The sequence below is a fragment of the Phacochoerus africanus genome, chromosome 2, assembly GCF_016906955.1.
Source record: "Phacochoerus africanus isolate WHEZ1 chromosome 2, ROS_Pafr_v1, whole genome shotgun sequence".
Classification (NCBI taxonomy): domain Eukaryota; kingdom Metazoa; phylum Chordata; class Mammalia; order Artiodactyla; family Suidae; genus Phacochoerus; species Phacochoerus africanus.
Genome location: NC_062545.1, coordinates 129,635,033 through 129,660,729, shown reverse-complemented (window position 1 = coordinate 129,660,729; position 25,697 = coordinate 129,635,033). Strand labels below are relative to the sequence as shown.

The 25,697-nt window shown below is 38.8% G+C and overlaps 1 protein-coding gene across 4 annotated transcripts in view; it reads left to right on the top strand.

Annotated features, from left to right (window-relative positions):
• Positions 1–25,697, top strand: part of WDR76 (WD repeat domain 76) — a 94,808-nt gene that overhangs the window by 3,844 nt on the left and 65,267 nt on the right. For all 4 annotated transcript variants that reach the window (XM_047766494.1, XM_047766493.1, XM_047766495.1 and 1 more), the window contains 2 exons: positions 12,108–12,200; positions 13,974–14,029. In XM_047766494.1, coding sequence (XP_047622450.1) covers positions 12,108–12,200; positions 13,974–14,029 — 149 coding nt within the window. The remainder of the gene's footprint in view (positions 1–12,107; positions 12,201–13,973; positions 14,030–25,697) is intronic.

Genomic DNA, 25,697 nt, shown 5'->3' with positions numbered 1-25,697 from the left:
GATGCACTTAGTTGTCATGTCTCCATAGATCTGGAGATAAGTTTCTCAATCTTTTATGACCTTGTCTCTTTTGAAGAGTACTAGATAGTTATTTTGTGTTGTGTACCTCAACTTGGGTTTATCTGCTAGAGAAAAGATTAGATTAGATTAGATTAAGGTTTTGTATTTTTGAGGATGCTACCACAGAAGTGAATGTGCCCTCCTCAGTGCATCTTATCAGAGTGTACATGATGCTAGTATTTACTGGTGATGTTGACCTTGATCACTTAACTAAGGTGGTGTCTGCCAGAATTCTCTAATGTGGACTTTATATTTTCCCCTTTGTAATTCCTAAATACTTTGAGAAAGATACTTTGAGATTATGTAAATATCTGGTTTCTGTCATCAAACATATATTTTTTATTAAGATATAATTAATAACAAAATTTACTACACTGTATAATTCAGTGTTTTATAATATACATAAGGTTGTGTGGCCATCACCACTATCTGATTCCAGAAATTTTCATCACTCCAAAAAGAAACGCTGTACTTGTTAGCAGTAACTACCAACCCCAATTCCTCCCTCTCTTAGCCCTGGAAACCATGAATCTACTTTCTGTCTATAGATTTTCCTATTCTGGACATTTCATATAAATGGAATTCTATAATATGTGTCTTTTTTGGTCTGACTTCTTTTACCTAGCATGTTTCCAGGGTTCATTTATGTTGTAGCTTGTGTTGGTACTTCATTCCTTTTATGACTGAATAATATTCCATTGTACGGATATACCACATTTTGTTTATTCATCAGTTTGTGGACATTTGAGTTGTTTTCACTTTTTTGCTGTTAAGAATAATGCAATGATGGAGTTCCTGTCATGGCGCAGTGGAAACGAATCCGGAAAAAAAAGACAAAAGACCAAAAAAAAAAGGAATAATGCAGTGAACATTTACTAGTGAGAAATTTGTGTGATATTTTCCATTTTCTTGGGTATATCTTGGAGTAAAATTGCTGGATCTTATAGTAACTGTGTTTAACTTTTTTGGGGGGGAGGCATACCTGCAGCATGTGGAATTTCCTGGGCCAGAGATTGAACCTAAGCCACAGTAGTGACAATGCTGAATCCTTAACTTCTAGGCCACCAGGGAACTCCACATGTTTAACTTTTTGAGGAACTCTCAAACTGTTTTCCAAAGTGGCTGCACTATTTTACACAACCACTAGCAATGTATGAAAAATACAATTTCTCCATACCCTCAACAGTACTTGCTCATCTTTTTTTTTTGTATTTTTGTTTTTTTTAGGGGCTGCACCACAGCATCTGGATGTTCCCAGGCTAGGTGTCAAATCAGAGCTGTAACCACCGGCCTATGCCATAACAACGTGGGATCCAAGCCACAGCTGTGACCTACACCACAGCTCATGGCAATGCCAGATCCTTAACCCACTGAGCAAAGGCAGGAATTGAACCTGTACCCTCCATAGATAATAGATTTGTTTCTGCTTAACCATAATGGGAACATCTTTTATTTTTATTTTTTATTTTTACAAATGCTTAATTTTAATTTAATTTTAAATTTTAATTTGAGTCCAGTTTATTAATTTCTTTTGTTGCTGATGGCTTTGGTGTCATATCTAAGAAACCATTGCCTAATTTACACCTGTGTTCCCTTCTGAGATTTTATAGCTTTAGCTCTTCAATTTATGTCTTTGTCTTTGATTTGTTTTGAGTTAATTTTTATATATGGCTTTAGATTGGGGTCCAGAGTACTTTTGCATGTGGATATCCATTTGTCCTAGAACCATTTTTTAGCAAGACTCTTCTTTCCCATTGAATGTGCTCTGGACTTCCTTATTGAAAATAGTTCCCAGAGGTATATAGGTTTGTCTCTAGACTCTAAATTTTATCCATTTGATCTATCTGCCTATCTTTATGCCAGTATCTCACAGTTTTTTTTCTTTCTCTCCTAGGGGATTTTATTATTTTTTATGTTTTATTTTTATTTTTTATTATAGTTGATTTACAGTGTTCTGTAAATCAATTTATGCTATACATCAAAATTACCCAGTTATACATATATATACATTCTTTTTCACACATTATCCTCCATCATGTTCTGTCACAAGTGATTAGATGTAGTTCCCTGTGCTATGTAGCAGGATCTCATTGTTTATCTACTCCAAATGCTACAGTTTGCATCTACCAACCCCAGACTCCCAGTCCATCCTACTCCCTCCCACTTGACAACCAAGAGTCTGTTCTCCATGTCCATGAGTTTGTTTTTCTGTGGAAAGGTTCATTTGTGCTGTATATTAGATTCCAGATATGTGATATCATATGGTATTTGTCTTTCTTTTTCTGACTTAACTTCACTCAGTATGAGAGTCTCTAGTTCCATCCATGTTGCTGCTAATGACATTATTTTGTTTTTTTTTTTTTATGGCTGATTAGTATTCCATTGTGTGTTTGTACCACATCTTCTTAATCCATTCATCTGTCAATGGACAGTTAGGTTGTTTCCAGGTCTTGTCTATTGTGAATAGTGCTGCAGTGAACATACGGGTGCATGTATCTTTTCCAGTGAAAGTTTTGTCCAGACATATGCCCAGGAGTGGGATTGCTGGATCATAGGGTTATTCTCTATTTAGTTTTCTGAGGAACTTCCATACTGTTTTCCATAGTGGTTGTACCAATTTACATTCCCACCGATAGTGTGGGAGGGTTCCCTTTTCTCCACACCCTCGCCAGCATTTGTTATTTGTAGACTTCCTAATGGTGGCCATTCTGACTGTTGTGCAGTGGTACCTCATGGTAGTTTTGATTTGGATTTCTTTAATAATTTGCATTTTTTCATGTGCCTGTTAGCCAGCTGTATGTCTTCTTTGGAGAAATGTCTGTTCAGGTCTTCTGCCCATTTTTCAACTGGGTTATTTGTTTTTTTGCTGTTGAGTTGTATGGGTTATTTGTGTATTTTGGAGATTAATCTCTTGTTGGTTGCATCGTTTGAGACTCTTTTCTCCCATTCCCTAGGTTTTCTTTTTTTCTTTTTTTTTTTATGATTTCCTTTGCTGTGCAAAAGCTTGTAAGCTTGATTAGGTCCTTTTTTTTTTTTTTTTTTTTTTAGGACTTTGTAATTCAAGATTTTATTCCAGTTCCATTTGGGAAACATTTGAAGTTTTTTTGGTTGTTTTTTTTTTCTCTTTTTAAAAATTATTTCCACAATACAATTTTTTTCCCACCGTACAGCATGGTGACCCAGTTACACATACATATATACATTCTATTTTCTCACATTATCATGCTCCATCATAAGTGACTAGACATAGTTCCCAGTGCTACACAGCAGGATCTCATTGATAATCCATTCCAAAGGCAATATTTTGCATCTATTAACCCTAAGTTCCCCATCTACCCCACTCTATCCCCCTCCCCCTTGGCAACCACAAGTCTGTTCTCCAAGTCCATTAGTTTCTTTTCTGTGGAAAGGTTCATTTGTGCCTTATATTAGATTCCAGATCCAAGTGATATCATATGGTATTTGTCTTTCTCTTTCTGACTTACTTCACTCAGTGTGAGAGTCCTAGTTCTATCCATGTTGCTGCAAATGGCATTGTTTTGTTCTTTTTTATGGCTGAGTAGTATTCCATTGTGTATATACACCACATCTTCCTAATCCAATCATCTGTTGATGGACATTTGGGTTGTTGCCATGTCTTGCCTATTGTGAATAGTGCTGCAATGAACATGCATGTGCATGTGTCTTTTTAAAGGAAAGTTTTGTCCAGATATATGCCCAAGAGTGGGGTTGCTGGGTCATGTGGTAGTTCTATGTATAGCTTTCTAAGGCATCTCCATACTATTTTCCATAGTGGTTGTACCAGCTTACATTCCCACCAACAGTGCAGGAGGGTTTCCTTTTCTCCACACCCCCTCCAGCACTTGTTATTTGTGGATTGTTAATGATGGCCATTCTGACTGGTGTGAGGTGGTATCTCATGGTAGTTTTGATTTGCATTTCTCTAATAATCAGGGATGTGGAGCATTTTTTCATGTGCTTGTTGGCCGTCTGTACCTCTTCCTTGAAAAAGTGTCTGTCTGTTCAGGTCTTTTGCCCAGTTTTCCATTGGATTGTCAGCTTTTTTGCTGTTGAGTTGTTTAAGTTGCTTGTATATTCTAGAGATTAAGCGCTTGTCAGTTGCATCATTTGAAACTATTTTCTCCCATTCTGTAAATTGTCTTTTTGGTTTTTTTTTTGGTTTCCTCTGCTGTGCAAAGGCTTATCAGTTTGATTAGGTCCCATTGGTTTATTTTTGTTTTTATTTCTGTTGCCTTGGGAGACTGACCTGAGAAAAATATTCATAAGGTTGATGTCAGAGAATGTTTTGCCTAAGTTCTCTTTAGGAGTTTGATGGTGTTTTGTCTTATATTTAAGTCTTTCAGCCACTTTGAGTTTATTTTTGTGCATGGTGTGAGGGTGTGTTCTAGTTTCATTGATTTGTATGCAGCTGTCCAGTTTTCCCAGCAATGCTTGCTGAATAGACTGTCTTTTTTCCATTTTATGTTCTTGCCTCCTTTGTCAAAGATTAATTGACCATAGGTGTCTGGGTTTATTTCTGGGTTCTCTATTCTGTTCCATTGGTCTGTCTGTCTGTTTTGGTATCAGTACCACACTCTCTTGATGACTGTGGTTTTGTAATATTGCCTGAAGTCTGGGAGAGTTATGCCTCCTGCTTGGTTTTTGTTCCTCAGGATTGCTTTGGCAATTCAGGGTCTTTTGTTGTTCCATATAAATGTTTGGCTTGTTAGTTCTAGTTCTGTGAAAAATATCATGGGTAATTTGATAGCGATTGCATTGAATCTGCTAGATTGCTTTGGGTAGTATGGTCATTTAACAATATTAATTCTTCCACTCCAGGAGCGTGGAATATCTTTCCATTACTTTGAATCCTCTTTAATTTCCTTGATTAATGTTTTACAGTTCTTAGCATATAAGTCACCTCTTTGGTCAGGTTTATTCCTAGGTATTTAATTTTTGGGGGTGTGGTTTTAAAAGCATTGTATTTTTATATTCCTTTTCTAATGTTTCATTGTTAGTGTACAGAAGTGCAATTGATTTCCAAGTGTTAATCTTGTATCCTGCTACTTTGCTGAATTCATTGATCAGTTTGAGTAGTTTTTGTGTGGAGTATATAGTATCATGTCATCTGCATACAGTGACAGTTTTACCTCTTCTCTTCCAATTTGAATACCTTTTATTTCTTTTGTTTGTTGGATTACTGTGACTAGGACTTCCAATACTATGTTGAATAACAGTGGTGGGAGTGGGCATTCTTGTCTTGTTCCAGATTTTAGTGGGAAGGCTTTCAGCCTTTCTCCATTGAGTATTATATTGGCTGTGGATTTACCATAAATGGCTTTTATTATGTTAAGGTATGTTCCCTCTATATCCACTTTGGTAAGAGTTTTGATCATGAATGGATGTTGGACTTTGTCCAATGCTTTTCCTCCATCTGTTGAGATGATCATGAAGTTTTTATTTTCTTTTGTTAATGTGGTGTATGACTTTGTGTATGTTCAACCATCCTTGTGAAGTTGGGATGAATCCCACTTGGTTGTGGTGTATGATCTTTTTTATATGTTGTTGGATTCAGTTGGGTAAAATTTTGTTGAGAATTTTTGTATCTATATTCATCAGAGATATTGGCCTATACTTTTCATTTTCAATAGTATCTTTGTCTGGTTTTGGTATTGATAGAGTGATGCTGGCTTCTTAGAATGTCTTTTAGATTATTTATTTTCCAAAAAGTTTAAGAAGGATGGGTTTAAGTTCTTCTTTGTATATTTGGTAGAATTCGTCTGTGAAGCCATCTGGTCCTGGACTTTTGTTTTGTAGAGAGTGTTTTTATTATTTACTCAATTTCATTTCTAATGATCAGTCTGTTCAGTTGATCTGTTTCTTCTTGGTTCAGTTTTGGAGGGCTGTATGTCTCTAGAAAGTTGTTCATTTCTTTGTGGAGGTTGTCAGATTTGCTGGCATATAATTGTTCATAGTATTCCCCCCCCTTTTTTTTTTTTTTTGCCTTTTAGGGCCTCACCCCCAGGTTCCCAGATTAGGGTCGAATCGAAGCTGTAGCCAGTGGCCTATACCAAAGCCACAGCAACGTCAGATCCAAGCTGCATTTGTGATCTACACCACAGCTCATGGCAACACTGGATCCTTAACCCCCTGAGCGAGGCCCACAACCTCATGGTTCCTAGTCAGATTCGTTTCTGCTGTGCCACAATGGGAACTCTCCGTCTTTTGTTTTTTTTTGTATTTATGGAGTATCCATTGAGATTTCTCCTTTTTTGTTTCTTACTTTGTTTGAGTTTTTTCTCTCTTCTTCTTGGGGAGTCTGACCAGTGGTTTGTCAATTTTGTTTACCATTTCAAAGAACCAGCTCTTGGTTTTATTGATTTTTTCTATTTTTTTGTCTTTTTGCAATTTCTTTGGGCCGCTTCTGCGGCATATGGAGGTTCCCAGGCTAGGGGTCTAATCGGAGCTGTAGCCACTGGCCTACGCCAGAGCCACAGGCAACGATCCGAGCCACGTCTGCAACCTACACTACAGCTCACTGCAACGCCGGATCGTTAACCCACTGAGCAAGGGCAGGGACCGAACCCGCAACCTCATGGTTCCTAGTCGGATTCGTTAACCACTGCGCCACAGCAGGAATTCCTCTATTGTTTTTTAAATCTCTGTTTTATTGATTTCCCCTCTGATCATTACTATTTCTTTCCTTCTTCTGACTTTAGGTTTTGTTTGTTCTTTTCCTAATTCTTTTAGGTGGCAATTTAGGTTATTGATTGGAGATTTTTCTTCTTTTTTGAGGAATGCCTGTATTGCTGTGACCATCCCTGTAAACACTGCTTTTGTGGCATCCCATAGATTTTGAATGGTTTTGTTTTTATTTTTTTATTTTTTGTTTATTTATTTATTTATTTATTTATTTTTGTCTTTTTGCTATTTCTTTGGGCCGCTCCTGTGGCATGTGGAGGTTCCCAGGCTAGGGGTTGAATCGGAGCTGTAGCCCCCAGCCTACACCAGAGCCACAGCAACGCGGGATCCGAGCCGCGTCTGCAACCTACACCTCAGCTCACGGCAATGCAGGATCCTTAACCCACTGAGCAAGGGCAGGGATCGAACCTGCAACCTCATGGTTCCTAGTTGGATTCGTTAACCACTGCGCCACGACGGGAACTCCGGTTTTGTTTTTATTATCATTTTTCTTGAGGTATTTTTTTAATTTCCCTTTTGATTTCCATGTTGACCCATTGATATTTTAGTCTCCATGTAGTCATTTTTTTTCTCATTTCTTTTCCAGTGGTTGATTAGTTTCATGCCATTGTGGTCAGAGAAGATACTTGAAATAATGTCTACACTCTTAAATTTGTTGAGTTAGTTTTGTGCCCTAGTATGTGGTCAGGCCTTGAGAATGTTACATGTACACTTGAAAAGAATGTATATTCTGATTTTTTTGGATGTAATGTCCTGAAAATATCAAGTCTAACTTTTCTATGTGTCATTTACGATCTCTGTTGCCCTACTGATTTTCTGTGTAGAGGGTCTGTCTATTGATGTGAGTGGGGTGTTAAAGTCTCCTACTATTATTGTATTCCCATCAATTTCTCCTTTTATGTCCATTAGTATTTGTTGTAGGTATCTGGGTTCTCCTATATTAGGTGAATATATATTGATAAGTGTAATATCTCTTCTTGAATGATTCTTTTATCATCAAATATTACCCTTCTTTGTCTTTTTGGCCTTCGTTTTAAAGTCTGTTTTGTCTGAGTGTTGCAACTCCCACTTTCCTGTCTTTTCCTTTCACATGAAATATCTTTTTCCATCTCCTCACTTTAAATTTATATGTGTTCTTTGCCCTAAGTTGAGTCTCTTGTAGGCAGCATATTGTGGGCTGTTTTTTTAATTTAGTCTGCCACTTTTTTTTTTCTTTTGTCATTTAAGAGCCAAACCCACAGCATATGGAGGTTCCCAAGCTAGGGGTCCAATTGGAGCTATAGCTGCTGGCCTATGCCACAGCCACAGCAATGCCAGATCCGAGCTATGCCTGCAGCCTACACCACAGCTCATGGCAATGCTGGATCCTCAACCCACTGAGCTATGGCAGGGTTTGAACCCGCAACCTCATGGTTCCTAGTCAGAATCGTTTCTGCTGTACCACGATGGGAACTCCCACATTTTATGATTTTTGAGGTCCTTTTTTAACACCTCCATGTTTATCCTTTTGCTGTTCCTTAAGTTTATCATTGCTTTTACAATAGGTTTTTTTTTCTTTTAGATCTGTATACTGGCTTATTTAAGTGATAACTTTCCAATTGTCATTTCCTCCACCCTATTCTTAGTTCTTTTTTATTTGGAGGAGCTCTTTCAGTATTTCTTTTAGAATGGGTTTAGTATTGCTGTAGTGTTTTAGTTTTCATTTGTTGGAGAAATCCTTTATTTCACCTTCTATTTTAAATGATATTCTTGCTGCGTAGAGTGTTCTAGGCTGCAAATTTTTCCCTTTTAGAGCTTTGAATATATCTTGGCACTCTCTTCTGGCCTTTAGTGTTTCTGCAGAGAAATCAGCTGATAGCCTTTTGGTGGATTCCCTTATAATTAACTCTTTTTTTTTTTCTCTTGCTGACTGTAGAATCCTCTCTTTATCTTTGCTTTTTGCCATTTTTACTATAATATATGTTGGTGTGGGCCTGTTTGAGGCCCTCTGTACTTCCTGTATATTGATATCTGTTTCCTTTACATTCAGAAAGTTTTTAGCCATAATTTCTTCAAATATATATATATATATATGTACGTGTGTGTGTGTGTGTGTATATATATATATATATATATATATTTTTTTTTTTTTTTTTCGCCGGCCTACACCACAGCCGTAGCAACACTAGACTGGAGCCATGCCTGCAGCCTACACCACAGCTCACAGCAATACCAGATCATTCACCCACTGAGAGAGGTCAGGGATTGAACCTGCAACCTCATAGTTTCTAGTTGGATTTGTTTCCACTGCATCATGATGGGAACTCTTCTTCATATATATTTTTAATCCCCTTTTCTTTTTCTTCTCCTTTTGGAATCCCTGTGGTACATAGATTGGCCCACTTTGTATTATCCCATAGATCTCTTATATGGCTTTAATGTTTTTTTCATTTGGTTTTCTGTCTACTGTCCTGATTGGGTGATTTTCATTATTCTGTCTTCCAAGAAACTTATTTTTTCCTTTGCATTATTCATTCTGCTGTTCAATGCCTTTTAACTAACTTTTTGTCTCTGCAAATGAATTTTGTAATTTTTCTTGGCTCCTCCTTATATTTTATAGTTCCTTTCTAAAGTAATCTGCATTTCTCTTCATATGTACTCTTTTTTTTTTGTCTTTTTTCTTTTTTAGGGTTTCACTTGTGGCATATGGAGGTTTCCAGGCTAGGGGTTGAGTCGGAGTTACAACTGCCAACTGATGCCACAGCCACAGTAACGGGAGATCTGAGCCAAGTCTGTGACCTACACCACAGCTCACAGTAATACCGGATTCCTAACCCACTGAGCAAGGCCAGGGATCGAACCTACAACCCCATGTTTCCTAGTCAGATTTGTCTGCTGTACCACGATAGGAACTCCCATCATTCTTAATTCCTTCATATTTGCTCTTAATTCCTTCAGTATTTTCACTATCTCCTTTTTGAACACAGTGTCTTTTTAGACTGCAGAGGTCTGTTTTGTTGTTTGCTCCTTCAGGGGAATTCTCCTGTTCTTTTAACTGGGAATGGTTCCTGAGCTTCTTCAGTTTGTGTTTATTTTTCTTATTCTGTGAGTTTAGGGGAAACAACTATTACAGGCTTGGAGTGCTGTTTTTATGTTCAGATACCTCTGGGTATTTTGTGAAGGTTTACTATTTATTTTTGGCATGAGGGCTGATTTTGGTTTGGATGCCTTCTGTCTCTTTTCTCAGTGTGTGCAGGCTGTAATCCCCTTGATAGGGTGCTGTGCATGATTCCAGGTAGTTGAGGCAGTGGATAGTGCTAGTAGTCAGTGCCTGGTTAGTGGGCCCTTGACCATGGTGAGGACCCATGGGGAGGTGGCACAGGCTGCTCCTAGTTGCAGGGTCCTGGGAAGAGGTGGTGACCTTCCAGGCAGGTGTAGGAAGTACCCAGAGTGTTTGGCAGTGGCTCCAGAAGGGCATATGCATTCCCAGGGGAGTGAGAGTAACAACAGGTGGTACTCGGTTGCAGTGCCCTCCTTTGTGCTGACCTCTGAGGTGACTGGGGCTACAAGGGGTGCCTGTTCACAGATCCCTAGTGGTGGCAGGCCACGCCTGCTTCTGGAGTCTGAGATCACTGCTCTGGTTTGCCCCTGCTGCCTGTAGACCACACAAGAGGTGCTCTCTGAGAGTCCACGTGTGTGCAGAGAAAGATATTCCTGTGGTGATCCGCCCCTTTTCCTCTTGCCCTCCCCAACAGTGGCGCCTTGCTTCTCCTGAGGGCCCAGACATCCTGGGTGTCCTCAGTTGTGGTGCTCTGCTCCCTAGCCCTTGGCGCACCACTCTCTATCCTCTCAGGCCATCTCTACACAGCCAACCTTAGTCTTCTCCATGGAACTGACCTCTGGAGCCTGAGTCTCAGCACCCAGCGCTCTCTGAGTGTCTCATGCTGTGGTGTCCTGGGAGGTGGTACTGATGGTCTGTGCAGCCCTCTTTCTGCTTTGCCCTCCTCAGTCGAGCTGCTGTGCTCTTTTGTGAGGCTTTAAGGTTTCTCCATCTTTACTGATCACTGCATCATTTAGGTGACTTCCCAGGGTGTGGCTTCCTTTCCTTTTCACTGTTCCCTCTCAGGAGTACTAGTCCCATCCTGATTCCTCTCACTCTCTCTTCTCTTTTTTGTTGTGCCCAGTTATGTGGAAGGTTTCATGCCTATTTTGGAGGTTTAATGTCTTCTTCCAGCATTCAATAGATGTGCTGTGCAAATTATTTTAAATTTTAGAGCTCCTCCGTGTCATATGGAGTTCCCAGGCCAGGTATCAGATCCAAACCACAGTTGCAACCTATGTCATAGCTGTGGCAATGCCGGATCCTAATCCGCTGTACTGGGCCAGGGATTGAACCTACATCCTGGCACTGCAGAGACACTGCCAAACTCGTTGTGCCATAGCTAGAACTCCTTGAGTTTATTTTCATGTATGGTGTTAGAGAATGTTCTAATTTCATTCTTTCACATGTAGCTGTCCAGTATTCCCAACACCACTTATTGAAGAGACTGTCTTTTCTCTGCTGTATATTCTCATCTTCGTTGTTGTAGAATAATTGACCATAGGTGCACGAGTTATTTTCTGGGCTTTCTGTCTTACTCCATTTATCTATAAATCTGTCTTTGTGCCAGTGTCATACTGTTTTGATTACTGTGGCTGAAATTTTGTGATGATGTGCCTAGGCTTGAGTTTTTTTTTTCATTCATTGTATTGCATACATGTTGGATCATTTTAATTTGGGAATTTCATGTCTTCAGTTTTGAGAAGCTTTCTTGTATTATTTCTCTGATGATTTTTCTCTCCTCCATTTTCTCTGCTCCTTTTTCTCCCCTACAACTATTAGTTGGATATTGGACCTCCCAAGATTCTCTGGTTTTATAGTTGAATTTTCTACCCATGTGTTTATTTCTCTCATTTTTTGTACTTTTTTCTGAATTTTTGTAACCATTTTAATGAATTTAAAATTTTCTGTTACTGAGTTCTTTCCTGTTTTGTTTAATAAAACGATAACTTTGAGAAATAGTGCAATTAACACCCAGATGGAAATAATTTGCTATTTGGTTATGCTTTTTGACTTCTGACATTAAATCACTTGTTGTTTAATTGGGAAGCCATGCATATATCCTGTGATTATACCAAACTGAAACTTTCTTTCAGTATCCAGTGCTGTAAAAATGATGTGCTGTTTGGTTAAGATAACATAATATAGTTAGTGAAGGTGCAATTTGAAGGAAAAATACATTCAGATATTGCAGCAAATAGTTTTATGAGGTGCTTTTGCTATGGATTATGTAAAGTAACAAAATCTTTTTGGTATAATTTCATAGGATGATTTTTCAGGATTGTCACCATATGAAAGGAAGCGACTGAAGAACATATCAGAAAATGCAAACTTTTTTGCTTCTCTTCAGTTATCTGAGGTTTGTGTAGAATTTCTAATTAATACCAATATGCTGTTCCTCTTGCCAGTAGGTCAATAAAATACTCATAGTATTTGGTTTCATAGTGTCACACGAGGAAGGATAAAATTAGGAGCAAGTTTTACACTTAATAGAAAGAAGTTACCAAATTTTTATTGTTTATAAGACATTTTTTGAAATTGGTGTATTAAATTACAACTGCAGTTTCTCCACCTCCCCCTTTGGTGGTACATAAAATAATGGTGTCTTATGAATGGCTTTTTGGATTTGAAGAAACAGTGTATGTTCCAAGTGGTTGCTTTAGTTAAAGGTGAAGTGGGAGGGGTGGGTTAAAGGATGTGTGGTAGAGGAGTAAGAGGGCAGTTTTTTTTTTTCTTTTTTTCTTTTTTTTTACTTTAAGAGTAAATGGGGGAGTGCCTGTCGTGGCTCAATGGAAATGATCCTGACGATATCCATGAGGATGCAGGTTCAGTGTCTGGCTCTGCTCAGTGGCTTAAGGATCTGGTGTTGCTGTGGCTATGGTATAGGCTGGCAGCTGTAGCCACGATTTCACCCCTAGCCTGGGAGTTTCCATATGCTGCGGGTATGCGCACACACGCGCGCTCGCGCACACACACACACAGACACACACACACAGGAATAACTCCTTCCAGATGCTCTTGAGACTGCCTTATTATTGCAGCCCTTGCCCTACCCCAGTGCCTGCTTTCTATCAGCTGCTAAGAAGGGGGAAAGATGTTTCCTACTGGTATCTTAAGTATCATTCAGATTGCATTTTCCACACAACAGTGCCATAAATAGTGGGAAGGTTCCTAAACTGGCTCTCTTAGGTCCAGAGTGCATACAAATAAAAAAAAATGCACAGGAAATATTTTTGAATCTCTTCATACAATGGGAATTACTTAGATTGTGTTTCATTGTCATTTAGTAGGTTATTATTGGAGATACTATATGATATAGAGATTTTTATCCCAATAAGTAACTACATTGACTCAAAAAAAAAAAAAAAAGAATAGATGGGAATATGATTTATATAGGAAGTTTTAAGGATAAATAGCTAGTAGAATGCTATTTTATAATAATTATAACTAAAGGTATAATTTATATATTGGAAGTCTTTTGACTGGGGATTAAACTTTTATGTGAGAAAATAGCTTTTTGGGAAGGTGTGTGATGTTTTCCCTAAGAAGATATTAAATCTTTGGTGTTACTAAATAATTAATTGGTTTCTCTGACCATCAACATTCCTCAATATTCACTGTGTGTATGTGTTTTGAAGGGAGAGAGTGTGAGTTAATATAAGGAACTACATTGTTCAGTCACTGAAAGTTGAAAATTCACCAGAAATTTAGATAAAATATCTCTTATTTTAATTTCAGTTAGTAGAAATTATGATTTGATTTGTAGAAGTATAACCTTTAACTTTTCTGGAAAATACCAGAGTAGGATTGCCTGTAGTAGAAGTTAAACCTTTTAATTTGTAATAATATATTTGATAAATGTTTAATATTTAATCATGTAAACTCTTTAGCAACCTGGTCCAAGGTATCAGAATGTCAGTACTTTGGATAGTATTTTATACTTGTCTTTATTACTGATAATGTATTTTTCTCATGTCTATTACAAAGAACAGGTATCATACCTTAAGGATCTTTATTTACGGTATAGATCTTGGCTTAGTGTGGATATTGTAGCAGAAACTTAGTATTTTAGGAGATAAGCTATGTAGTTATAAGACTATTTTTATATATGCATGTTTTGTGTATTTTGCAGTCAGCTGCACGGCTCCGTGAAATGATCAAGAAGAGGCAGCCTTCTGAATCCAAAAGGTAAAAGATTTGGTTTACAATGCCTGCACCATGATATATTGCTAAATAGTTTTATGATTTGAAAAAAATGGTTCAACATAGTAAAATCAGATCAGAAACTGTGTAATTTGATCTTAATCCTTTATAGGATCTCTGAGGCAATGCTGTTTTTAGTAAGTCTAAAGTTCTCATTTTTGGGCGTTCCCATAATGGATTAGGGGGTTGTGAACCTGGCTAGTATCCATGAGAATTCAGGTTCGATCCCTGGCCTTACTCAATGGAGCGTTGCCAGGAGCTGTGGTGTAGGTTGCAGACATGGCTCTGATCCCACCTTGCTGTGGCTGTGGCATAGGCTGTCAGCTGAAGCTCTGATTTAATCTCTAGCCTGGGAACTTCCATATGCTGTGATTGCAGCCATAAAAAGACAAAAGAAAAGAAAAGAAGTAATAGTAATTCAAGCACCCATCCATGTACCTGCCATCCATATCAATAAAAATTTATAGTTCCTTTGAAGGCCATCCCTCCACATAACAGTGGTTATGCTGAATTTTGTGGTAATTATTCCTTGCATTTATTTATAGTTTTACCACCTCTGAATGTATCTTTAAACAATATTTTATTTTTACGTGGTGTGTGTGTTTTTTTTTTTTAGGGCCACACCTGCAGCTATGGAAGTTCCTAGGCTAGGCGTCAACTCTAAGCTGTAACTGCTGGCCTACACCACAGCCACAGCAAGGTGGGATCTGAGCCATGCCTGCGACCTATACCACAGCTTAAATCAGTGCCACATCTACAACCTACCGAGCGAGGCCAGGGATTGAATTGGCCTCCTGGATACTAGTTGGGCTCGTTACTGCTGAGCCACCATGGGAACTCCCAATTTTCACCTGTTTTTGATAATCACATATAATATGGTATCATTTTTATGTTCTGGGATTTTATTTTGCTCATTTTTATATCTTTAAAAATTCACGAGTGTTGATGTGTTTTTACTGCTGTGTGAATGTACTATGTTGATGGACAGTTGAATTGTTTCCAGATTTCCATTATTTCCAAATGTTTCCAATCTTCCATAATGACTGCTGCTCTGAACATTTTTTTTTTTCCTTTTTATGGCTGCACCTGGGGCATTTGGTAGTTCCCAGGCAGGGATTGAATCTGAGCCACAGCGGTGACCTACACTGCAGCTGTGGCAACGCTGGGTCCTTTAACCCATTGTTCCCGGCTGGGTATGGAACCCGAACCTCTGCAGCAACCAGAGCTACTGCAGTTAGATTCTTAACCCACTGTGGCAAGACAGGAACTCCTGAACATTCCCAGGTCAGCAATTAAACCTGCTCCACAGCAGTGATTTGAGCTGCTGTAGTGGCAACATTGGATTCTCAACCTCTTGAGCCGCTAGGGAACTCTTTAGGGTTCACACTTGGTGTTGTATTTTCTATGGACTTTTACAAACATATAATGGCGTGTATTCATCATTAACATATCTCATACAGTAGTTTCACTGCCCTAAATATCCTCTGTGCTTGGCAACCACTGATGTTTTTACTGTCTCCTTAATTTGGCCTTTCCTAGAATATGGTATAGTTGGAATGATACAGTGTATAGTCTTTTCGGGTTGGCTTTGTTACATTTATGTTTCCTTCAGGTCTTTTCATGGCTTGATTGGTCATTTCTTTTTAGCACTGAATAATACACCTAGTGAAGGACATCTTGGTTGTTTCCACATTTTGGCAGTTATGAACAAAGCTTCTGTAAACATCTGAGTGCAGGTTTCTATGTGGACATTAGTTTTCAGCTCCTTTGAGTGAATACCAAGAAGCATGATTGCTGGAACATACGGTAAAAGTTTCCTTAGTTTGGTAAGAAACCACCAGTCTATCTTCCAAAGCATCTTAACATTTTGTATTCATACCAGCAACTTATGAGAGTTCCTGTTGCTCCACGTCTTCCCCAGCATTTGGTGTCATCAGAGCTCTGGATTTTGGCCACTCTAATATGGGTGTAATGGTATTTCATTGTTTTAAATTGCATTTCCTTAATGACATATTATGTGAAGCATCTTTTCATATGCTTATTTCTCATTTGTGTATCTTCTTTGGTGATGTGTCTATTATGTCTTTGGCCCATTTTTTTTCTTTTCTTTTTTTGTCACCCTCCGGCATATGAAGTTCCTGGGCTAGGACTTAGATCTGAGCCACAGCTGCAACTGTGCCACAGCAGCAACCTGAGCCGCTGCAGTGACAGTGCCCAGCCCTTAACCCACTGTGCCACAAGGGAACTCCAAGAAGATTTAAATTTTAATAAAGTTCATCTTAATCACTTTTTCCTTTCATGGATCATGTCTGAGATGTTTTAATCTAAAAATTTATTGCCATACCAAGGCCATCTTGGTTTCCTCCTGCTATCTCCCAGGAGTTCTATAATTTTGTTTTTGCTTTTGTTTTTTTTACGTTTTTTTTTCCATTACTCAAATGAATTTATCACATCTGCAGTTGTATAATGATCATAACAATCTGATTTCACAGGATTTCCATCCCACAACCCAAGCACATCCCCCCCCCCCCAAACTGTCTCCTCCGGAGACCAAAAGTTTTTCAATGTCTGTGAGTCAGCATCTGTCCTGCAAAGAAGTTCAGTCTGTCCTTTTTTCAGATTCCACATATCAGTGATAGTGTTTGATGATGGTGTCTCATTGTATGGCTGACGTCTCTTAGCATGATAATTTCTAGGTCCATCCATGTTGCAAAAAATGCTGGTATTTTGTTCCTTTTAATGGCTGAGTAATATTCCACTGTGTATAGGTACCACATCTTCTGGATCCACTCCTCTGTCGATGGACATTTAGGTTGTTTCCATGTCTTGGCTAATGAAAATAGTGCTGCAATGAACATTGGAGTACATGTGTCTTTGCGAGTCGTGGTTTTCTCTGGATAGATGCCCAGGAGTGGGATTGCTGGATCAAATGGTAGTTCTATGTTTAGTTTTCTGAGGCATCTCCATACTGCTTTCCACAGTGGTTGCACCAATTTACATTCCAACCCACAGTGTAATGGGGTTCCTTTTTCTCCACACCCTCTCCAGCACTTACTGTTTGCAGACTTTTGGATGATGGCCATTCTGGCTGGTGTAAGGTGGTACCTCAGAGTGGTTTTGATTTGCATCTCTCTAATAATGAGTGATGTTGAACATCTTTTCCTGTGCTTTTTGGCCATCCGTATGTCTTCTTTGGAGAACTGTCTGTTTAGATCTTCTGCCCATTTTTTAATGGGGTTGTTTGGTTTTTTTTTGGTATGGAGCTGCAGAAGGTGTTTATAAATTTTGGAGATTAATATCTTGTCAGTTGATTCACTTGCAAAGATTTTCTCCCATTCTGTGGGTTGTCTTTTTGTGTTGTTTAGGGTTTCCTTTGCTGTGCAGAAACTTTGAGGTTTGATTAGATCCCATTTGTTTATTTTTCTTTTTATTGCCAATACTCTAAGAGGTGGATCTGAGAAGATGTTGCTGTCATTTATGTCAGAGAGTGTTTGGCCTATGTTTTCCTCTAGGAGTTTTATAGTGTCTGGTCTTATATATAGGTCTTTAATTTTATATTTTACATTTAGGTATATGATCCATTTTGAATTAATTTTGTGAGGGGTTTAAAGTCTGTCTAGATTGTTTTTTTGGAGTTCCCACGTGGCTCAGCAGATTAAGTGTCTGGTGTTGTCACTGCTATGGCTTTGGTTGCTGCTGTGGTGTGGGTCACAACTACAGCAACATCATATCCAGGCTGCATCTGTGGCCTACACCACAGCTCATGGCCATGCTGGATTCTTAACCCACTGAGCAAGGCCAGGAATCAAACCTGCGTCCTCACGGATCCTAGTTGGGTTTGTTAACCACTGAGGGTACTCCAAATTGTTTGTTTCTTGAGTTTTGGCAAATTGTGTGTTTCAAGGAATTGGTCCATTTCATCTAGGTTTTTGGATATGTGGGCATGAAGTTGTTCATATTATACCTTAACTTTTTAATGTCCATAGGATCTTTGGTGAGTCTTCACTTTCATTTCTACCTTTCTTCGTTCTCTCTTTCTTTTTGTTGCACCCACGGTGTACCGGGAGTTCTTGGGCCAAGGATTGAACCCATGCCACCACAGCAACCTGAGCCACTACAGGGACAGCAAACAGATCCTTAATCCACTGTACAGCAAGAGAACTCCTCATTTCTGATATTAGTCCTCTCTCTTTTTTTTTGAGCCTGACAAGAGGCTTATTGATTTTATTGTTCTTTTCAAATTACCAAATTTTGGTTCTCTTGTTTTTTTTCTGTTGATTTCCTCTTTTCAATTTCATTGATCTGCTCTAATTTTTATTATTTCTTTTCTTCTGCTTTCTCTGGATTTAATTTGCTTTTCTTTTCTTTTGATGGATAATTTCCCAGAGTATGGAATTCTAGGTTGGGTTTTCTTTTTTTCCTATCATCACTTTAAATATGTTCACTCTCTCCTTGCCTGCATGGTCTCTGAGAAGATGTGTGTAATTCTTATCTTTGTTCTCTATAGATAAGGTACTTTTCTCCTTCAGTGTGCTTTCAGGATTTTTTTTTTCTTTGATTTTTCTGTAGTTTGGAAATGAATTGCCTAGTTGTAGGATTTTTGTGTTGTTGGTTTCTTTTCCTTTTTTTTTTTTTTGCCTTTTAGGGCCACACCTGTGGCATATGGAGGGTCCCAGGCTAGGGGTCTAATTGGAGCTACAGCTGCTGGCCTATACCATAGCTATAGCAACGCCAGATCCGAACCACATATGTGACCTACACCATAGCTCACCTACACCACAGCAATGCCGGATCTTTAACCCACTGATCGAGGCCAGGGATCGAACTTGAATCTTCATGGTTCCTAGTGGGATTCATTTCCACTGTACCACTACAGCAACTCTCTATTAATAAACCCATCAAAAGCATTCTTTATTTCTGTTACAGGTTTTTTTGGTTCTTCCTTAGGCTTTCCATCATTCTGTTTACATTGCCTATCATTGGTTATCTTTTAGAGCCTTTGGCATATTAATCACAGTTGTTTTAAATTATTAGTCTTATAATTCCAACATTTTTGCCATGTCTGGTTTTGAAGCTTGCTCTGTCTCTTCGAATTGTGGTTTCTTTTTGCCTTTTAGTGTGCCTTATAATTTTTTCTTGATAGCTGGACATGATGTACCAAGAAAAAGGAACTGTTGTAAATAAATAGGTCTTTATCAATGTGGTGGTAAGATGTGGGGGAGGGGAAGCATTCTGTAGTCTTGTGATTAGTTCTCAGTCTTCAATTGAACTTGTGTCTCTGGACAGTGAACTTCACAGGTGTTTTAGTTTATTTCCTCCCCACTTAAGTGGGACAGGATGGCAAGACTGAGCATGTTGGATATTTCCCTTCCCTAGGTCAATTAGCCTATGACAGTACACTAGCAGGTTAGGTTTTGGTTAACTAATTTCTCCTGAGGGCAGGCCTTGTTAAGAAGAACAGAGTACTCCAGCAATTTTCAAAATGTTTCCTCCCCCGCACTCCCTCCCCCTGCTAGCAGCATGAGGGGATTTTTCCTTTGGTAAGAAGATTCTGTGAAAATCTGATTAAGCTCCTGGTTGTAACAAAAATGTGAGAGTGAGTCCCCCTTGAGGTTTTTTTTTTGTTGTTGTTTGTTTTTTTAAAAGATATTATTTTTTAAGAGCAGTTTTAGTTTCACAAAAAAATTTAGAGCAAGGAACAGAATTTCTATATATCCCCTGCCCAAAACATGTGTAGCCTCCCCCATTATCAACATCACTTGCCAGAGTGGTATGCTTGTTACCAAGGAAAACTCTTTTGATACATCACAACCACCCAAAGTCTATAGTTTACTTTAGGGTTCACTCTTGGTATTGTACATTCTGTGAGTTTGTACAAATATATAATGACATATATCCATCATTACAATGCCTAGAGTATTTCACTGCCCTCTTTGCTCTGTCTGTTCATCCCCTTTTCACCCTCACCACTTGCAATCACTAATCTTTTTGTTTCCATAGTTTTGCCTTTTCTTGAATGTCAGTCATGTACTTGAGTATGTGGCCTCTTTCAGGTTGGTTTCTTTTTCTTAGTAATAGGTATTTAAGTTCCCTGAAGTCTTTTCAAGTCTTAATCGCTCATTTCTTTTTAGTGATGAATAATATTCCATCAGGACATACCCTAGTTTATTTATCCATTCGCCTAGTGAAGGACATCTTGGTTGGTTTCCAGTTTTGGCAGTTATGAATGAAGCTCCTGTAAACATCAATGTGCAGGTTTTTGTGTGGACCATCCTGGAGCTTTTGTTTTAATTTTTAATTTTTATTTTTTCTGTTGCATTTCTTTTTTAAAATTCATTTTATTTTGCTTAAAAAAATTGAGATGTAGTTGGGAGTTCTCTTGTGGTGCAGCAGGTTAAGCATCTGGTGTTGTTCTTGGAGCAGCCTGGGTCACAGCTGTGGCTTGAGTTCAAACCCTGGCCTGGGAACTGCCATGTGGCACAGGTGTGGCCAAAAAAAAATATTGAGGTATAGCTGATTTACAATATTACATTAGTTTCAGGTGTACAATATAGTGATTAAAATTTATAGGTTGTACCCCATTTATAATTATTATAAATAATATTGGCTATATTCCTGTGCTATAAATACATCCTCGTAGCTCATTTATTTTATATGTAGTACTTTATAACTCTTAATACCCTACCTCTACCTTGCCCTTTCCCATTTCCCTCTGCATTCCACACTGGTAACCATTGTGTTCTCTGTATCTGTGAATCCATTTCTGTTTTGTTATATTCATTTATTTGTTTTATTTTTTTAAATTAAAGTGTAGTTGATTTACAGTGTTGAGCCAATTTCTGTTGTATAGCAAAGTATATCCATTCTATATATAATAGCTTACGTCTGCTACCCAAACGTCCCAGTCCACCCCTCATCAAACTTCCTCCCCTTTGGCAACCACAAGTTCTCTATGTATGTGATTCTGTTTCCGTTTTGTGGATGGGTTCATTTGTGCCATATTTTAGATTCCACATATAAGTGATATCATATGGTATTTGTCTTCCTCTTTCTAACTTAATTCACTTAGTGTGAAAATCTCTAGTTGCATTTAGTTGCTGCAGATGGCATTACTTCATTCCTTTTTATGGCTGAGTAGTATTCCATCATATATATATGTGCCACTTCTTTCTTTCTTTTCTTTTTTTAAAAGTTCTTCCCATTTTATTTATTTATTTATTTAGTCTTTTAGGGCCACACCCATGGCATATGGAGATTCCCAGGCTAGGGGTTGAATTGGAGCTACAACTGCCCGCCTATACCACAGCCACAGCAAGTTGGGATCCAAGCCGTGTCTGTGACCCATGCCACAGCTCATGGCAAGCCAGATCCTTAACCAACTGAGCAAGGCCAGGGGTCGAAGCTGTGTCCTCATGGATACTAGTCAAATTCGTTTTCACTGAGCCATGATGGGAATGCCTTTTTTCTTTTTAAAATTTTATGTCCTCACCCACAGCATATAGAAGTTCCTGGGCCAGGAATTGAACCTGAGCCACAGTTGTGACCTATAATGCAGCTGCAGTAACACTGGATCCTTTAACCCACTGCAGTGGGCCAGGGATCAAACTCATTCTTCCACAGTGATTCCAGCTGCTGCAGTCAGATTCCTTTTGGGGGAGGGGCTGTACCTTGTGGCATATTTAAGTTCCTAGGCAAGGGGTCAAATCGAAGCTGCCGTTGCCAGCCTATGCCTCAGCCACAGCAACACCAGACCCAAGCCTCATATGCGACCTACACCACAGCTTGCAACAATGCTGGAGCCTTAACCCACTGAGTGAGCCCAGGGTTGGAGCTCACATCCTCATGGACATTAATTGGATTCTTAACCTGCTGAGCTGCAACCGGAACTCCTGGCAGTCAGATTCTTTAATTTTTTTTTAAAATTCCGTGAATTTTATTACATTTATAGCTGTACAAACATCATCACTAGTTGATTTCAGAACATTTCCTTTCCAAACCCCCAGTCCATCCCTCCCCGGCAAGCTGTCCCCTTTGGTAATCATAAGTTTTTCAAAGTCTTTGATCTGTTTCTATTCTGCAAATAAGTTCATTTGTATCCTTTCTTAAATTTTATTACCTGTGTGTGTACTTGTGCTTTTTAGGGCTGCAGGTGTGGTATATGGAAGTTCCTGGGCTAGGGGTCAAATCAGAGTTGCAGCTACTGGTCTAGATCCAGTCACAGCAACACTGGATCTGAGCTGCATCTGTGACCTGCACTGCACCTTGTAGCAATGCCAGATCCTTAACTCACTGATCCAGACCAGGTATCAAACCTGTATGCTCCTAGATACTAGTCGGAGCTACAATAGGAACTCCAGGTTTTTTGTGTTCTTTTTTTAGATTCCACATATAAGTGATAGTATATTATGTTTGTGTCTCATTGTCTGACTAACTTAGCATGATTATTTCTAGCTCCATTTATGTTGCTGCAAAATGCCATTATTTCATTCTTTTTTATGGCTGAGTAACATTCCATTGTGTATATGTACCACATCTTTAGTCACTCCTCTGTCGATGGACATTTATTTTTTATTTTTTTTTATTTTTTGTCTTTTTTTTTTTTTTGCTATTTCTTGGGCCGCTCCCACGGCATATGGAGGTTCCCAGGCTAGGGGTCAAATCAGAGCTGTAGCCACCGGCCTACACCAGAGCCACAGCAACTTGGGATCCGAGCCGCATCTGCAACCTACACCACAGCTCACGGCAACGCCAAGATCGTCAACCCACTGAGCAAGGGCAGGGACTGAACCCGCAACCTCATGGTTCCTAGTCGGATTCGTTAACCACTACACCACGACGGGAACTCCTCGATGGACATTTAGACTGCTTCCATGATTTGGCTATTGCATATAGTGCTTCAGTGAACATTGGGGTACATGTGTCTATTCTTTTTTTTTTTTTTTTTTTTTAGGGCTGTAGCTGCAGCATATGGAAATTTCCAGGATAGGTGTTGAGTCAGAGCTACAGCTTTTGGCTTACACTATAGCCACAGCAACGAAGGATCAGAACCGTGTCTGTGACCTACACCACAGCTCATGGCAACGCTGGATTCTTACCCCACTGAGCAAGGCCAGGAATCAAACCCTTATCCTCATGGATACTAGTTGGGCTCATAACCTGCTGAGCTGCAGTGGGAACTCCCACATGTATCTTTTTGAGTCATGGTTTTCTCTGGATAGATGCCCAGGAGGGGGATTGCTGGATCAAATGGTAATTCTATTTTTAGTCTTTTGAGGAATCTCCATACTGTTTTTCATAGTGGTTGTGCCATTTTACATTCCCACCGGCAGTGTAAGAGGGTTGCCTTTTCTCTGCACCCTCTCTAGCATTTATTGTTTGTAGAGTTTTCGATGATGGCCATTTTAGCTGATGCCAGGTGGTACCTCATAGTAGTTTTGATTTGCATTGCTCTAATAATAAATGATGTTGAGAATCTTTTCATGTGATTTTTGGCCATCTGTATGTCTTCTTTGGAGAATTGTCTGTTTAGATCTTCTGCCCATTTCTTGATGGGGTTGTTTGTTTTTTTGGTGTTGAGCTGCAGGTGGTTTTTATGTATTTTGAGATTAACCCCTTGTCAGTTGCTTAATTTGCAAATATTTTCTACCATTCTGTGGGTTGTCTTTTTGTTTTGTTTAGGGTTTCCTTTGCTGTGCAGAATTTTTTTTTCATATTTTCATAATTTTATTGGTTTTTTAAATTTATTTTATTTTATTATTTTTTAAATTATTTATTATTATTTTTTTCCCACTGTACAGCAAGGGGGTCAGGTTATCCTTACATGTATACATTACAATTACATTTTTCCCCCAGCCGCTGTGCAGAAAATTTTAAGTTTAATTTGGTCCCATGTGTTTGTTTTAGTTTTTATTGTCATTACTTTAGGAGGTGGGTCTGAGAAGATGTTGCTGTGGTTTATGTCAGAGACTGTTTGGCCTATGTTTTCCTCTAAGAGTTTTATAGCATCCAGTTTTATGTTTAGATCTTTAATCCATTTTGAGTTTATTTTTGTGTATGGTGTTAGGGAGTGTTCTCATTTCATTCCCTTGCATGTAACTGTCCAGTTTTCCCAGCGCCACTTATTAAAAGGACTGTCTTTTCTCCATTGTGTATTGCCTCCTTTGTCACAGGTTAATTGACTGTAGGTGGCTGGGTTTATTTTTGGGCTTTCTATCCTGTTGCATTGATCTATATGTCTGTTTTTGTGCCAGTACCATACTGTTTTGATGACTGTAGCTTTGTAGTGCAGTGTGAAGCCAGGGAGCTTGATTGCTCCAGTTCCATTTTTCTTTCTCAGGATGACTTTGGCTATTTGGGATCTTTAACAAATTTTAAAATATTTTGTTCCTAGTTCTGTAAAAAATGTCCTTGGTAATTTGATAGGGATTGCATTGAATCTATAGATTGCCTTGGATAGTATAGTCATTTTGCCAACACTGATTCTTCCAATCCAACATCATGGTATATTCTTTCCATCTGTTTGTGTCATCTTTGATTTCTTTCATCAGCATGTTATAGTTTTCCAAATGCAGGTCTTTTGTCTCTTTAGGTAGGTTTATTCCTAATACTTTATTCTTTTTGATGCAAAGGTAAATGGGATTATTTCCCTAATTTCTCTTTCTTTCTTTCTTTTCTTTTTTTTCTTTTTTTTTCTTTTTTTGGTCTTTTTAGGGCCACACCTGCAGCATGTGGAGGTTCCCAGGCTAGGGGTCTAATCGGAGCTACAGCTGCCAGTCTATGCCACAGCCACAGCAACTCCAGATCTGAGCCGCATCTGTGACCTACACCACAGCTCACAGCAACACCAGATCCTTAACCCACTGAGTGAGGCCAGGCCTTGAACCTGTAACCTCATGGTTCCTAGTCAGATTCGTTTCTGCTGTGCCACGATGGGAACTCCCTAATTTCTCTTTCTGATCTTTCATTGTGAGTATATAGAATGGTTGGTTTCTGTGTATTAATTTTGAATCCTCCACTTTACCAGATGCATTGATGAGCTCTCACAGTTTTCTGGTAGTGACTTTATGATTTTCTAGGTATGGTATCATGTCATCTGAAAACAGTGATAGTTTTACGTCTTCCTTTCCAATTTGGATTCCTTATATTTCTTTTTCTTTGATTGCTGTGGCTCTGGCTTCCAAAACTAGGTTGAATACAAATGGCAAGAGTGGACATCCTTGTCTTGTTCCTGATCTTAGTGGGAATTCTTTCAGCTTTTCACCATTGAGAATGATGTAAACTGTGGGTTTGTCATATTTGGCCTTCATTTTGTTGAGATAGGTTCCCTCTGTGCCCACTTTCTGGAGTGTTTTTCTCAGAAATGGGTGTTGGATTTTGTCAAAAGCTTTTTCGCATGTATTGAGGGGATCGTGTGGTTTTTATTCTTCAGTTTGTTAATGTGGTGTATCACACTGATTGATTTGTGGATATTGAAGAATCCTTGCATCCCTGGGGTAAGTCCCACGTGATCATGGTGTGCAATCCTTTTAATGTTTTGTTTCATTCGATTTGCTAGTATTTTGTTGAGGATTTTTTGCATCTGTGGTCATCAGTGGTATTATCCTGTAGTTTTCTTTTTTTGTGGTATCTGGTTTTGGTATCAGAGTGATGGTGG